The sequence below is a fragment of the Euleptes europaea genome, chromosome 19 (assembly GCF_029931775.1).
Source record: "Euleptes europaea isolate rEulEur1 chromosome 19, rEulEur1.hap1, whole genome shotgun sequence".
Taxonomy (NCBI): Eukaryota; Metazoa; Chordata; class Lepidosauria; order Squamata; family Sphaerodactylidae; genus Euleptes; species Euleptes europaea.
In genome coordinates this window covers 10,643,244-10,655,704 of record NC_079330.1, presented here as the reverse complement: position 1 = coordinate 10,655,704, position 12,461 = coordinate 10,643,244, and the positions used below count along the sequence as shown (strand labels likewise).

The following is a 12,461-nucleotide window of genomic DNA, read 5'->3' as shown; positions in this document are numbered from 1 at the left end:
GTGCCAGGGGGTGCAGTCCATGGTTGATCGGCAAGGGAGGAAGGAAGGAAAACAGAGAAAGAGGAAAAGGGAGAGAGGGAGAAAGAAATGGAAAGAGGGGGAGAAAGAAAATGACCGAGGGAGACAGACAAAGAAAGAGACAGAAAGAGAGGGAGAGAGAAAAGCCTTCTTCCCCACACACACACACACGCCGGCCCCACGCGACCTGGCCCCAGGCTCCATGCCCTCCCCTCCAGAGTCCACAAAAGGCCCCCCGAAACCCGATCGGCTCCTGCACGCATGCTGTGCCGCCGGGAGCCATGGGCCTCTTTCCCCCCTCCCTCTCGCTGCCTGTGCCCTGACGGCTATAGGGGGCAGCCTTGGGGGAAGCATCCCTCCTCCTCCTCTCGCCGACCAACAGCCGTCAGTTGGTGAGAGGAGGTCCAAAGGGCGCCGGAGCGCACCTGCAAGCCGTGGCCCCAGGAACACCCTCAGGGAGGGCTGCCCTGCCCTGCTCCTCCGTGGCAGGGCCCTGGAGCTCCCGAGGGCCACAAAAAATGTCCTCGGGGGCCGCATACGGCCCCCGGGCCTGAGGTTCCCCATCCCTGGCTTAGAGCAGCGGCAGGCGAGTTGAATTTTTTTTAAAAAACACACAACCTTGTGCATTTACTAGAAAAGACAATGGGTAATGGCTGGAAACTCTATGGTAAAACCACAGTTTCTGGTGATTCCTAGAACTACCCTTTCTCACTTCCAGTAAGAACCTCTGGAGGGTGAAAAAAGGGAGGGTGAAAAAAAACCTTTAAAGTAACAGAGCTTACTAGAAGAACCATTAGAATCTGCTCACATTGCAGCATAGAAGTCAATGAGCCCCTCCACCCAGGGAAAGAACAGCGGCACCCACCTGTACGACAAGCCCATGCATGCCACAGACCAGCTTTCCGTCACGAAAACTCCATGTCTGCGTCGTACTCCGCCGCCTGTCCGGCTTTCTCAGCATCAGCGGCTCGTATCTGAAAAGAAAACGTGCGTCCGTTGCTGCTCTTCCATCTTCGATTCTTGGAGGTCTCCCACCCAAGTACTAACCAAGGTCGACCCTGCTTAGCTTCCAAGATTTGATTAAATCGGATTAGCGTGGGCCATCCAGGTCAATGCCAGAGATTAACAGAAGTGGTTTGCCATTGTTTGCCTCCGCGTAGTAACCCTGGACTTCCTTGGTGGTCTCCCACCCAAGTACTAACCAAGGCCGACCCTGCTTAGCTTCTGAGATCTGACGAGATCAGGCTAGCCTGGTTTATCTAGAGCAAGGTCTTGATATACAGACAGAGCCCACTCCCCACCAGGTGAGGAATGATTTACTCTAATTCTACTAACTGATATAAAACATTCCATATTATCATATCTTCAAATCTAGACTTGGCATGCAGAAGGTCCCAGGTTCAATCCCCGGCATCTCCATTTAAAGGGACTAGGAGAGTAGGTGATGGGAAAGACCTCAGCCTGAGACCCTGGAGACCCGCTGCCGGTAGACAATCTGACTTTGATGGACAGAAGGTCTGACTGAGTATAAGGCAGCTTCATGTGGTCATATGTTGAAAAGAGGTGCTGAGGTCTGCCTACCTGTTGTCGGTGACGGCTGCCAGGCCGGCGATGTCCAAGATCATGGAGGACTCTGTGGACCGAGGAGGGGAGGGCTTGTTTGGATGGTGAGGGACAGCAGAGCCTTCGTGGCAAAGCATGCCGGTGCCGGTCATCCGCCACAGCTGAGAGCGCTTACCCGGCTCCTGAGAGTAGAAACCAAGAAGGAAGGAGAGAAACCTCAAAACTGGCGCAATACACACATGGGGGCTACTGCTGAAGTGGACAATCTGTGACATTTCAAAACTTAAAGAGGAAATAGAAAGCTTGGTGCAACACAATTGTAAATGCAGAAAGGGGGTATGATTAAGAGCCAAACTAGAATCATAGAGAATCACAGAGTTGGAAGGGACCACCAGGGTCATCTAGTGCAACCCCCTGCACAATGCAGGAAATTCACAACTACCTCCCACCCACACACACCCAGTGACCCCCTACTCCATGCCCAAAAGATGCCCCCCCTCCCAAAAAAAAACCCCTCTAGGATTCCTGGCCAATCTGGCCTGGAGGGAAATTGCTTTCTGACCCCAAAGTGGTAGTGGTGGTGGTGAAGGTGAAGAAGAATAGAGAATGAAGAAGAAGAAGAGAGAAAGAAAAAGAGGAGGAGGAAGAAGAAGAGTTGGTTTTTTACATACCGACTTTCCCTACCACTGAAGGGAGACTCAAACTGGCTTACAATCACCTTCCCTTCCCCTCCCCACAACAGACACCCTGTGAGGTGGGTGGGGCTGAGAGAGCTGTGACTGGCCCAAGGACTCCCAGCTGGCTTCGTGTGTAGGAGCAGCGAAACAAATCCAGTTCACCAGATTAGCCTCTGCCGCTCATGTGGAGGAGTGAGGAATCAAGCCCGGTTCTCCAGATCAGACTCCACCGCTCCAAACCGCCGCTCTTACCACGCTGGTGGTGATCAGCATTTCCCTGGGCATGTAAGAAGGGCCCGTGAGAGCCAAACGCTGCCGCAGCCCTTTCGGTCCCTCCCTTAAGTCACTTGGATAACAAACTGTTCCCACATTTTGGACGCCAAGTAACATTCTTAGAGGTTCATACCTTTTTCTTTAAAATGACTCTCTGCGTCTTGGGAGAGACGTCAAGGACAAGCTCAGCACAATCCACCTCTTTGTTTGAAGCGACTGGCCTCCCGCTTTCTTCCTGCAGGCTAGAATTCCAAGGAAATCCATTGGGTGTTCAGAAAGACTGGGGCGGGGGGGGGGGAGCTCAAATTCTTTAGGAAAATCCTGGCCAAACCTCTTCCACAGGGCTGAATGGAAACACGGCTTTCACCAGAGCCCAAATCTGATCACCACTCAAATGAGCATTCCTCCCAGCATCGACAGGACCTGAACGTCAGTGCTGAAAAAAGGCTGTTTTTTCCTTTTCAGCACAGTTCAGCACCGAACCATTAAAGAACACCCTGCCTCTAGATATGGCAAACATTATTCAGTGGGCGATCAAAGACCTCTGAACTCAGGTTCTCACCCATAAAAGCACATCTAGGGTGGCAAATTTTTTGCCTCCCCCCTTTATTAATTTACTGCACTCAGTTCCAAGTGCTCAAAAATAACCTATTTATTTATTTATTTATTTAAATAACATTTTATTTTATTTTTTAACAACATAACGCAACATACATTCCCATTCATACACAGATTGGGCGTCTCCCAGAGTTTATATTTAACAGTTCTTGAGGTCACAATCATCTCAATGTCATCTTAGTAATTATATTCTAGTTAAGCCGTATTATTATTTACTGTTCCAGGTTTTGCATTTAAAATTATGATATCTATCTGTCCTTTCTGCTATACACTATGATTTCTTCGATATTATTTAATTTCTTAACACAATTTCAACTTTTACAATCATTCTTTCCAAAATAACCGCATCTACTCTCTATATACTAATACACGCTAGCATCTTATTTTATATCTTCAACTTTGCATATTCAAAATAACAGATCCAGTTCTTTTGGAATTCATTCATTGTTCTTCCTCTCAGCATACTGGTTAATTTAGCCACCACTGCATATTCTGACATTTTTTGTTGTCATTTCTCTATTCTGGACAGACAGGTTACTCCCCCCCACCCCGAAAAATAACCTGTCTGTGTAAAGTGCTGTCAAGTCAACTCAGTAGGGTTTCCAAGGCAAGAGACTAATAGAGGTGGTTTGTCATTGCCTTTCACTGCATAGTGATTCTGGTATTCCTTGGTGGTCCCTCATCCAAGTATTAGCCAGGATTTACCCTGCTTAGCTTCTGAGAGCTGACAAGATCAGGCAAGCCTGGGCCATCCAGGACAGGGCCAAAATAACCTACAGCAGTATTTTAATTTCATTTTGAATTTACATCCTGCTTTTCGCCCTAAAAAAGGTAAAGGTAGTCCCCCTGTGCAAGCACTGGGTCATTACTTGACCCATGGGGTGACGCCACATCATGATATTTACTAGGCAGGCTGTGTTTACGGGGTGGTTTGCCATTGCCTTCTCCAGTTGTCCAAACCAAAGCTTCTTAAACTGTGGGTCGTGACCCCATATGGGGCCGCGTAATTGAACGTGGGGGTCGCAAAAAATTTGGAAACAGTAAAAGGTTTCTTTATGATTTATTATCAGTAAATGTTTTATTTGTAAACCTATTTTATATACCTATATACCCAGGGTCGAGTAAAAATTTCTCGGGCAAAAAGTGGTCGTGAGTGAAAAAAGTTTAAGAAGCCCTGGTCTACACTTTACCCCCCATCAAGCTGGGTGCTCATTTTATCAACCTTGGAAGGATGAGCCAACCTTGAGCCGGGCTACCTGACACTAACGGGGACCCAAAGTGGTGATCTTTACATCATTCTCCCTTACTGAACTCTGTCCTCACAATGACCACCTTGTTAGGTCAGTTAGGCTGCGATGGGCCCTACATCAGCTGGCGAGGGAGTTTGAGCCTGGTTATCCCAAGCTGTCCGACACGCCAACTGCCTGGCCTAGCCAACTCTTGAACCTTCCAGGCAAGTGACGTGACCCCCAGCTCCAGCACAACTTTCTGGTGCCCCAGGGGGCAAAAAAAGCACCCCGTGACGGTTTCTCGTCAGTGAGAGCAAAACACAACAAAGGCTATCACCCAGCAAAATAAAAGTCGCGCTACCTTTTCACCACAAGATAAGAGAGCAGGTTACCCAGAGAAAGTGTACGCCGCAGCAATGTAGATGAAGTTTTCGTAATATAGCTGCTTGCTGTCCTGGAAGTCGTCCATGCTGCATGTGATTTCGGAGGAGCCGGCTCCTTTCACGGTCAGTGTGACGCAGGGCGGCAGGGTGGGCTCGTCCCAGGCGTAGTCCAAAGAGGTCGTTGGCTTGACTTCCGTGCTGAGCCGCGGTTCGGCCACGCCGAGCTGCGTAAACACGATGGGGACCTGGGGAGAAATTTGCACAAGGCTTCACAGTTTGGAATCTAAATCGAGGTACGGTAATTCTGTTTCAAACGCTTCTGCATAAGGCTGGGCATGTGTAAAATGCCGCCAAGTCACAGCGGACTTATAGCAACCCCGTAGGCTGTTCAAGGCAAGAAACTTACAGAGGCAGTTCACCATTGCCTGCCTATGCATCAAGACCCTGGTAGTTCCTGAAGGTCTCCCATCCAAGAACTAGTCAGGACCGCCCCTGCTTAGCTTCTGAGATCTGATGAGATCATACTCTCGGTGAATCGGTGGCAAAACTGGAACTTGAAGCTGGGTCTTGCTAGTCCACACACAACATACCCTCGATGGGAGTCCCCAAACCCTTTTTATTTCACACATAACAAATTCACATGCCTGCATTTTATTACGAACCCAAAGCAAGGGTTCTTTACCTTAGAAAAATTGTCTATGCGGAATGGCGGTGGCAGCTGATCGGTGTCGCTGAATGAGACGCGGTACGTGGCTCCCTTGAGAGTGATCTCTGCTCGTAAAAAGTAGCATTTCCCAAGGGTGTCCCTAAAAAAAAAGGTTAAACAGAAACAGCTCAGTAGGTTCCACAAACTGGGAAGGCTTTCTACAGATCTGGGAATCTTGAACCACGGCTCAAACCCGTAACACACAGTGTACACTTTCTGAACCTTTGAGGTACAGACAGGCTGCAAGTTTGAACAAGAAAACATAAGAATATAAAAAGAGTCATGCTGGATCAGACCAAGGGCCCATCAAATCTAGTACTCTGCCCACATACTGGCTGACCAGCTGACTCTAGGAAGCCCACAGGCAGGATGACTGCAACAGCATCCTGCCTGTGTTCCACAGCACCCAATATAATAGGCATGCCCCTCTGATCCTGGAAAGAATAGGCATGTGTGCCGCTCCCGGAAACTTGACGCCGAGCCAGCAACCCTGGGAGGGACCCAGGCCCAATCAACATGTTGGGCAGTGTCCAAAGAGGGAAAGCAGGGAAGAGGGTGGAGGGGAACCACCGCCAGAGAGGTGAAGAGACAGGGCTGCCGGGGGATCGGGCATTGGGAATCGTGGAGAAGTGCCGAGTGGGAGGGTCGAGGAATCCCACAGTACCCCGAAGGGAGGCGGGCGAAGGGAGGCCGTGCTGAAGGCACAAGAGGCGTCTGAAACAAGTGCAACCGAGAACCCCGCCTCTGAAGGTGAAGAGGGAGGAGGAAAGGGAAGTAGCCGAGGAATGACTGTTAATTGGTGGGTGGCCCAGGTGGTGGGAGGAAGAGTATAAGAGGGAGATTAAGGATGCATGCCGAGAGGAGACGGGCCTGAGGGACCACCAGAAAGTTTGCTGGTGGGACCCTGCAGTAACAGGTGAAGAGGAGGGGCGAGCAGTCCCTTAACCTGACGTCTGAGGCATTGCAAAAGGGTACCCAAGGAGGCGAGGTGGACCGACGGGAGGGAACTATTGACAAGACACAACCTGGACTCAACAACTGGTAATGAGTCGGAGGGACAGAGTATGCATCATGACTAGTAACCATTTTGACTAGTAGCCATGGATAGCCCTTTCCTCCATGAACATGTCCACTCCCCTCTTAAAGCCTTCCAAGTTGGCAGCCATCACCCCATCCTGGGACAGGGAGTTCCACAATTTAACTGTGCGTTGTGTGAAGAAATACTTCCTTTTGTCTGTTTTGAATCTCTCCCCCTCCAGCTTCAGCAGATGACCTCGCGTTCTAGTATTATGAGAGAGGGAGTAAAGCTTCTCCCTGTCTACTCTTTCCGTACTATGCATAATTTTATAGACCTCTACCATGTCTCCCCTTAACTTCTTTCCAAGCTAAGTGACATGGTGAACCTGCCACTTGTGCAGATCCGACAATCATCTGTCCCTAAAATGGGTGAGGGGGTCCAGATGTAAAAAGGAAGTGTTCAAGAGAAATCAACCCCCCCACACACACACACAGTAACCACCTCATATTGACGTGGAAAGAATTATTTTTGTTGACTTCAAAGCCTCCGGACCAGATGCAGTTGGGGACATCCATTAGCCGAACGCACAGCAGTTGGTCGTAATCGTTGCGCGGCCAGTGGAAGACAACGCTCGAGCCGGGGAGAGTGGAGATGTAGCCGTCGGGATTGGAAGAGCCCTGAGGAGAAGGCAGAAAAAGGGAAACGGAGATGAGAAATTTGCAGAGCTGGATACATGCAACGAGGGCGTAGCGCATCACTCCGCCGTACGAGGGAAAACAACTTCCTTTACGGGCTTCGTTTCTGGACCTTGTGCAAGCTGTGAGGAATCCAGCTTGTTTTTTAAATTGTTCGACACTGCTTCTGCCCCACCTGCAGAAACCCTGCTGCATACAGGGGTGTTCCCTCATCCCAGGTGCGAGCCTGGGTCCCAAAAAAGCTCCCAGTAAGGAGACATCACATAACCGCTATCAAAAAGCAGCCAAGCAGCCATGACCTATGGGCTGAACACGCCGAGACGGAAACTTTCTTACCTGTCCCCTGGCAAACGCCCGCTGTGCAAAGGCAAGCTTGTGCTTGGATCTGTTATCCAACAGGTAGCGAGGGGCAAAGGTTACCATGCATGTGTCGATGTAGCGGCCTCTGCCCTTCTTCACATCAATCCCTGAAAAAAACAGTCAGTTAAAAACAGGAGTATCTGGAGCGCTTTAACTGTAATTAAGAACAGCTAGACAACTTGATTTATAGGAAGATCTTTCCCCCTCTCTTTCTGATCCCTATTACGATTACGTCTGTGCACCACCAAAATTTAATATGATACGATTATATAAATGCCCGCTAATCCAAGTATGGTTTCAGTCTTGTTAGCAGCTGGGAACTCCGAAACAAAAATTCAAATACAAATTCAAATGACAACGGCCTACCAATATTGTAAATAAGGCCTGGTCGGTTTCCTTGCTGGATCACTTTCAGGGCTCTGACGCCGCTTCCTCCATCCAGCGAGAAGCCCTGGCACCAGCCCGGCATGCCATCGGGGTGGATTCCCCTGCCAACTCTCATGGTACAACTGCAGTGAGAAACAGCACATAGCAAATTCAGCAGACGACACAGAGCCAGTTGAAAAAAACGACTGCATCATCACAATCCCCTGATCGTGTTAAAGCTATCACGATCATAACTTTGGAGTTATTCAATGAAACACGGATTGTCGGGGGGGGGGGGCGGCGGAAAAAACCCACGTACAGGTTTGGTTGCTCCTTGTCAGCATAACAGAACAAGAGAGGGCTCAAACTTCGGGCTAGTTCATGTTCTTCAAACTGGCCAGCTGTGTCGATCTTGGCGTTGTCCTGCCTGAAGATCAGGGGCAATCCTTAAAACAAACCAACAGGATTGAGTTAGCTTTTCAGTCCGTACCTGGACACTACGTTGCAAAAATCACCTGCTTAACCAAGGACTAGGTAGAACGCCATGCTGGGAAGCAAGCCATCTAAAATGTATCGGCCCAAGGTTTGTTCTAAAGCAATTCTCAACATGACGAAAGATATTTTTTTGGGGTGGGGGCTTATTCCATAGCCTTGGTGTTTGTACTTCCCTCTTTCCAGCCAAATCAACCCCTGAAACAATTTACAATTCAAATACGTGGCTGTTCAAAGCAAATTGTAGAACTGCATTGTAACTGATAGTGTGGCAGAGATTTGCTTCTAGAGAGAAGAGAATCCTTGCCTGAGATGGAAAGGATTCAGTGATTGAGGTAAGGCACTGGAAACAGAGAACAGAAGATAAAATGCCTTTGCCCTCATCCCACACCCTAAGAGAATTCCATTCTTGTCCTCTCCCTAGAACACCCACTGATCAACCTGCAGCAGTTGCTATAGTATCGACATGAGTTTATGCTTCACAGGGGTGTGCTAGCTCATGACGCTATCTAAGAGAGGTTAATTCTTTTAACATCTGTTAGGCTAATCTGTTTTATGTGGTGTTGTACCCTGGCTTTCCTTTATCAGCATGTTTTTTAGTAGACTTGGTTTGATATGTTGTATTATCAACTGAGTTTATTTTATTGCTATGGTTTGTTTTATCATCTGTTTGTATCGTATCATCATGAGCAGATTGGGGGAGGTGGCAGACACATTTTCTAAATAAATATTGTTCTCAAGTTAATAAATTACTGTTGCTGCCTAACAGCCTTTCCAAAAAAAAAAAGCATCTACACATTCTGGAAGATGACTCAAACCCCCCATGATCTTTCATCCATGGTTTTCAAGAAGATTTAAGGTAGTTATAAAAGGGCCAAGACATCATTATACTGAGTCATTTCTGATTTCCTGGCCAAGCTCACATTCCCCTAGGCTTGCTGTTGTTATCCCATGATAACTACAATAAAATATTTAAATTGCTAAAACTGGGTGTAAACCAGAGATACCTGGACTAAAAAGTCTAGGTGACCTAACAGTGCCAGTAAGCATTGATGGAAAACAGAGCCACCAATTTTCTGGTCTTTTTTTTTTTTTTTTTTTGTCTAAGGCATTAAAGGTAAAAAGGTAAAGGTCCCCTGTGCAAGCACCGGGCCATTCCTGACCCATGGGTGACGTCACATTCTGACGTTTCCTAGGCAGACTTTGTTTACGGGGTGGTTTGCCAGTGCCTTTCCCAGTCATCTTCCCTTTACCCCCAACAAGCTGGGTACTCATTTTACCGACCTCGGAAGGATGGAAGGCTGAGTCAACCTTCAGCGGGCTACCTGAAACCAACTTCAGTCGGGACTGAACTCAGGTCGTGAGCAGAGCTTGGACTGCAGTACTGCAGCTTACCGCTCTGCGCCACGGGGCTCCTCTAAGGCATTACATCTTTTCAAATAACTACTCATTCTCAATTTCGATTTAAAGAACGCTCAGCTCAGTGATAACTTGGCTGAAAGGCAAAGGGGTGCAGAGGAAGATGAAAAACTGAGTGCCTCTGCTGCTGGAGAGGGAATTGCTTTGCTCTAGGGTTGAAGCTCTCGCCCCTCCTTTCTGTTTTTTTAGCAAACAGCTGTGTTGCATCCCAAAAACCTGGGCGAGGGGAGAAGAGAGGAAGATGAAGGAGAAGATCCTGACTCCCAGGCAAACTAGTTTTGCCCTTACCTGTGTCAACAAATTGGACCTAATGTGTGTGTGTGTGTGTGTGTGTGTGTGTGTGTGTGTGTGTGTGTGTGTGTAAAGTGCCTTCAAGTCGCAGCCGACTTATGGCGACCCCTTTTGGGGTTTTCATGGCAAGAGACTAACAGAGGTTGTTTGCCAGTGCCTTCCTCTGCACAGCAACCCTGGTCTTCCTTGGTGGTCTCCCATCCAAATACTAACCAGGGCTGACCCTACTTAGCTTCTGAGATCTGACGAGATCAGGCTAGCCTGGGCCATCCAGGTCAGGGCGGACCTAATAGTAACAAGGAGCAAAGAGCAGGCAAGCATACCTCGGAGATATCGCGGGATCGCTTCCAGACCACCGCAATAAAGTGAGTCACATGGATTGTTTGGTTTCTCGGTGCATGTCAAAGTTATGTTTACACAACACTGTAGTCTATTAAGCGTGCACTAGCATTATGTCTTTAAAATGTACTGTAATAATCATGGAAATTTTGAAATATTGTGAGAATTACCAAAATGTGACACAGAGGCATGAAGCGAGCACACGCTGTTGGAAAAATGCTGCCCACAGACTTGCTCGGAAACACAATATCTGCAAAGCACGATAAAGCGAAGCACGATAAAACAAGGTAGGCCTGCACAATGTTGTTGCGCGCAAGTTTACATATGTCCCACCATTCTATTCCAATGGATACCCACAGCAGCACTGTAACCCGTGGGAAATAATCCTCTAGAAGGGTGTTGCTGAGAGCGCAGTGGTAGTGTGCGGAGTGGGGGGTGAGTCCAAAGACTGTGGTCTCACTGCCAACTTGATCTTGTAAACCTTGACAACGGTACCCTGACAGCTAATGGCAACGGACTTTTTGATTCCCTGGCCTGCCCTGTTTGTGGGATCTCAACTGACTATTGGCCCCAGGATGCTAAAAATAAAAGGTAATAGATGTGTTCTCTTTAAATGGCTCCACTCGCATGAGTACTCTGAAGTGACTCATTTTCACTGGGAGGGTTTGCGAGAAGCCAGCCTTGATTTACCTGTTTTGTTGATAAGCCAATATGGGGCAGCAATGAATATCTTCAAGGACCCTTCAGCTCGGCACACAATCCGGATGGTGAGATTCAACAGCCGCTTGTTGACATCGTACAGCCGCATCCGTACAATATAGTTTTGTGTTCCGGGGGGTATCAAGAGCTCTTTGCAATGTGGAAAGTTTTCTAAGGACACTCCTGAAATTGGGAAATAAATAATAATTTTAAAAGATGCAGTCTCTTCCTCCCTGTTCTCAGGAAGCATTATTTCCCCAGTGGCTAGGTAGATTTCTAGGGGATGGAAGAATGACATAGAACAAAACACATATCTGTGCTTCTGAACTATGTATTCACACAAACTAGACATTCACACGTATGTGACAATGGCTGGATATAACTGCAAGCCAGAGAAGTAAGCACTAGATATTCAGTTAAAAATAAGTTAGTATGAATGTTAAAATTAATAGAATATGCAGTGAAGGCAAGAATTATTGTGTTACTGTTAAAATAGCAACAATATAGAGAGTGAATGAGCAAATAAAAATTTTAAGAGGATCTTTTATTAAGAGGCTAAAATGCAACATAAGTAAAATTATTGTATTTTATCAAATTTTTGTACGACTACCCAGAACTGGTTTCATTTTTAATGTATTGTTTTGTATTGTTTTCTATTTTTGTGTGTTTTTCTGTTTCTATTTCTATTGAAATAAAATAAAAATCTTTTTATTAAAGACCTTTTAAAACAACAATATTAAAGGACGTATCTGTGCTTCTGAACTACGCGACCATGTGTGGAAAGCCTGCCTGCCTGGCCCCTCTTTCTCCGATTCCATAATCAACCAACCCGCCATCCCATGACAATCCTGTATCACGTGACAGCCTTACCCAGCTCAATGTTCTGCGAAGTGTCAGCCGTGTGCAACGCCACCTCTTTGCCCGGCTTGAGCGTCCCGCTGATGGGCACCCCTTTCACGTAAAACTCCAGCTCAAACGGGAGCAGGTTACACAGCACCACCGTGGGCAAAAGGTAAATGGTGTGCCCGGGCTGCCTGAAAATCTGCTTGGCACTGTCGGAAAATATGTTGGAGGGCATGTAATCGGGGTAGTTCTCCTTCTTGATGGCGACGCAGAACCTAGGGAGGAAAGGTGGACGGCCGTGAAGAAATACTGGGGAGCGGAATCGCACAGCTCGACTTCTTTTCCAAAACACAACTGTGGTGTCGGGCACAGCCCGGTACGTACACAGACATGCAGAACAGCAACATTCGAGTCCAGTAGTGCCTGAAAGAACTACTAGATTTCCAGGGTATAAGTTTTCGAGAGGAAAAGC

General features: G+C 47.6%; 1 protein-coding gene across 1 annotated transcript in view; it reads right to left on the bottom strand.

The window, feature by feature from the left end:
* VPS13D (vacuolar protein sorting 13 homolog D) overlaps positions 1–12,461 on the bottom strand; it is a 117,486-nt gene that overhangs the window by 41,796 nt on the left and 63,229 nt on the right. Inside the window, exons 47-57 of the mRNA XM_056864951.1 lie at positions 12,017–12,264; positions 11,138–11,329; positions 8,226–8,352; positions 7,907–8,049; positions 7,517–7,647; positions 6,987–7,162; positions 5,444–5,567; positions 4,771–5,006; positions 2,665–2,773; positions 1,600–1,763; positions 884–992 (exon numbers count right to left, since the gene is read on the bottom strand). Coding sequence (XP_056720929.1) covers positions 884–992; positions 1,600–1,763; positions 2,665–2,773; positions 4,771–5,006; positions 5,444–5,567; positions 6,987–7,162; positions 7,517–7,647; positions 7,907–8,049; positions 8,226–8,352; positions 11,138–11,329; positions 12,017–12,264 — 1,759 coding nt within the window. The remainder of the gene's footprint in view (positions 1–883; positions 993–1,599; positions 1,764–2,664; positions 2,774–4,770; positions 5,007–5,443; positions 5,568–6,986; positions 7,163–7,516; positions 7,648–7,906; positions 8,050–8,225; positions 8,353–11,137; positions 11,330–12,016; positions 12,265–12,461) is intronic.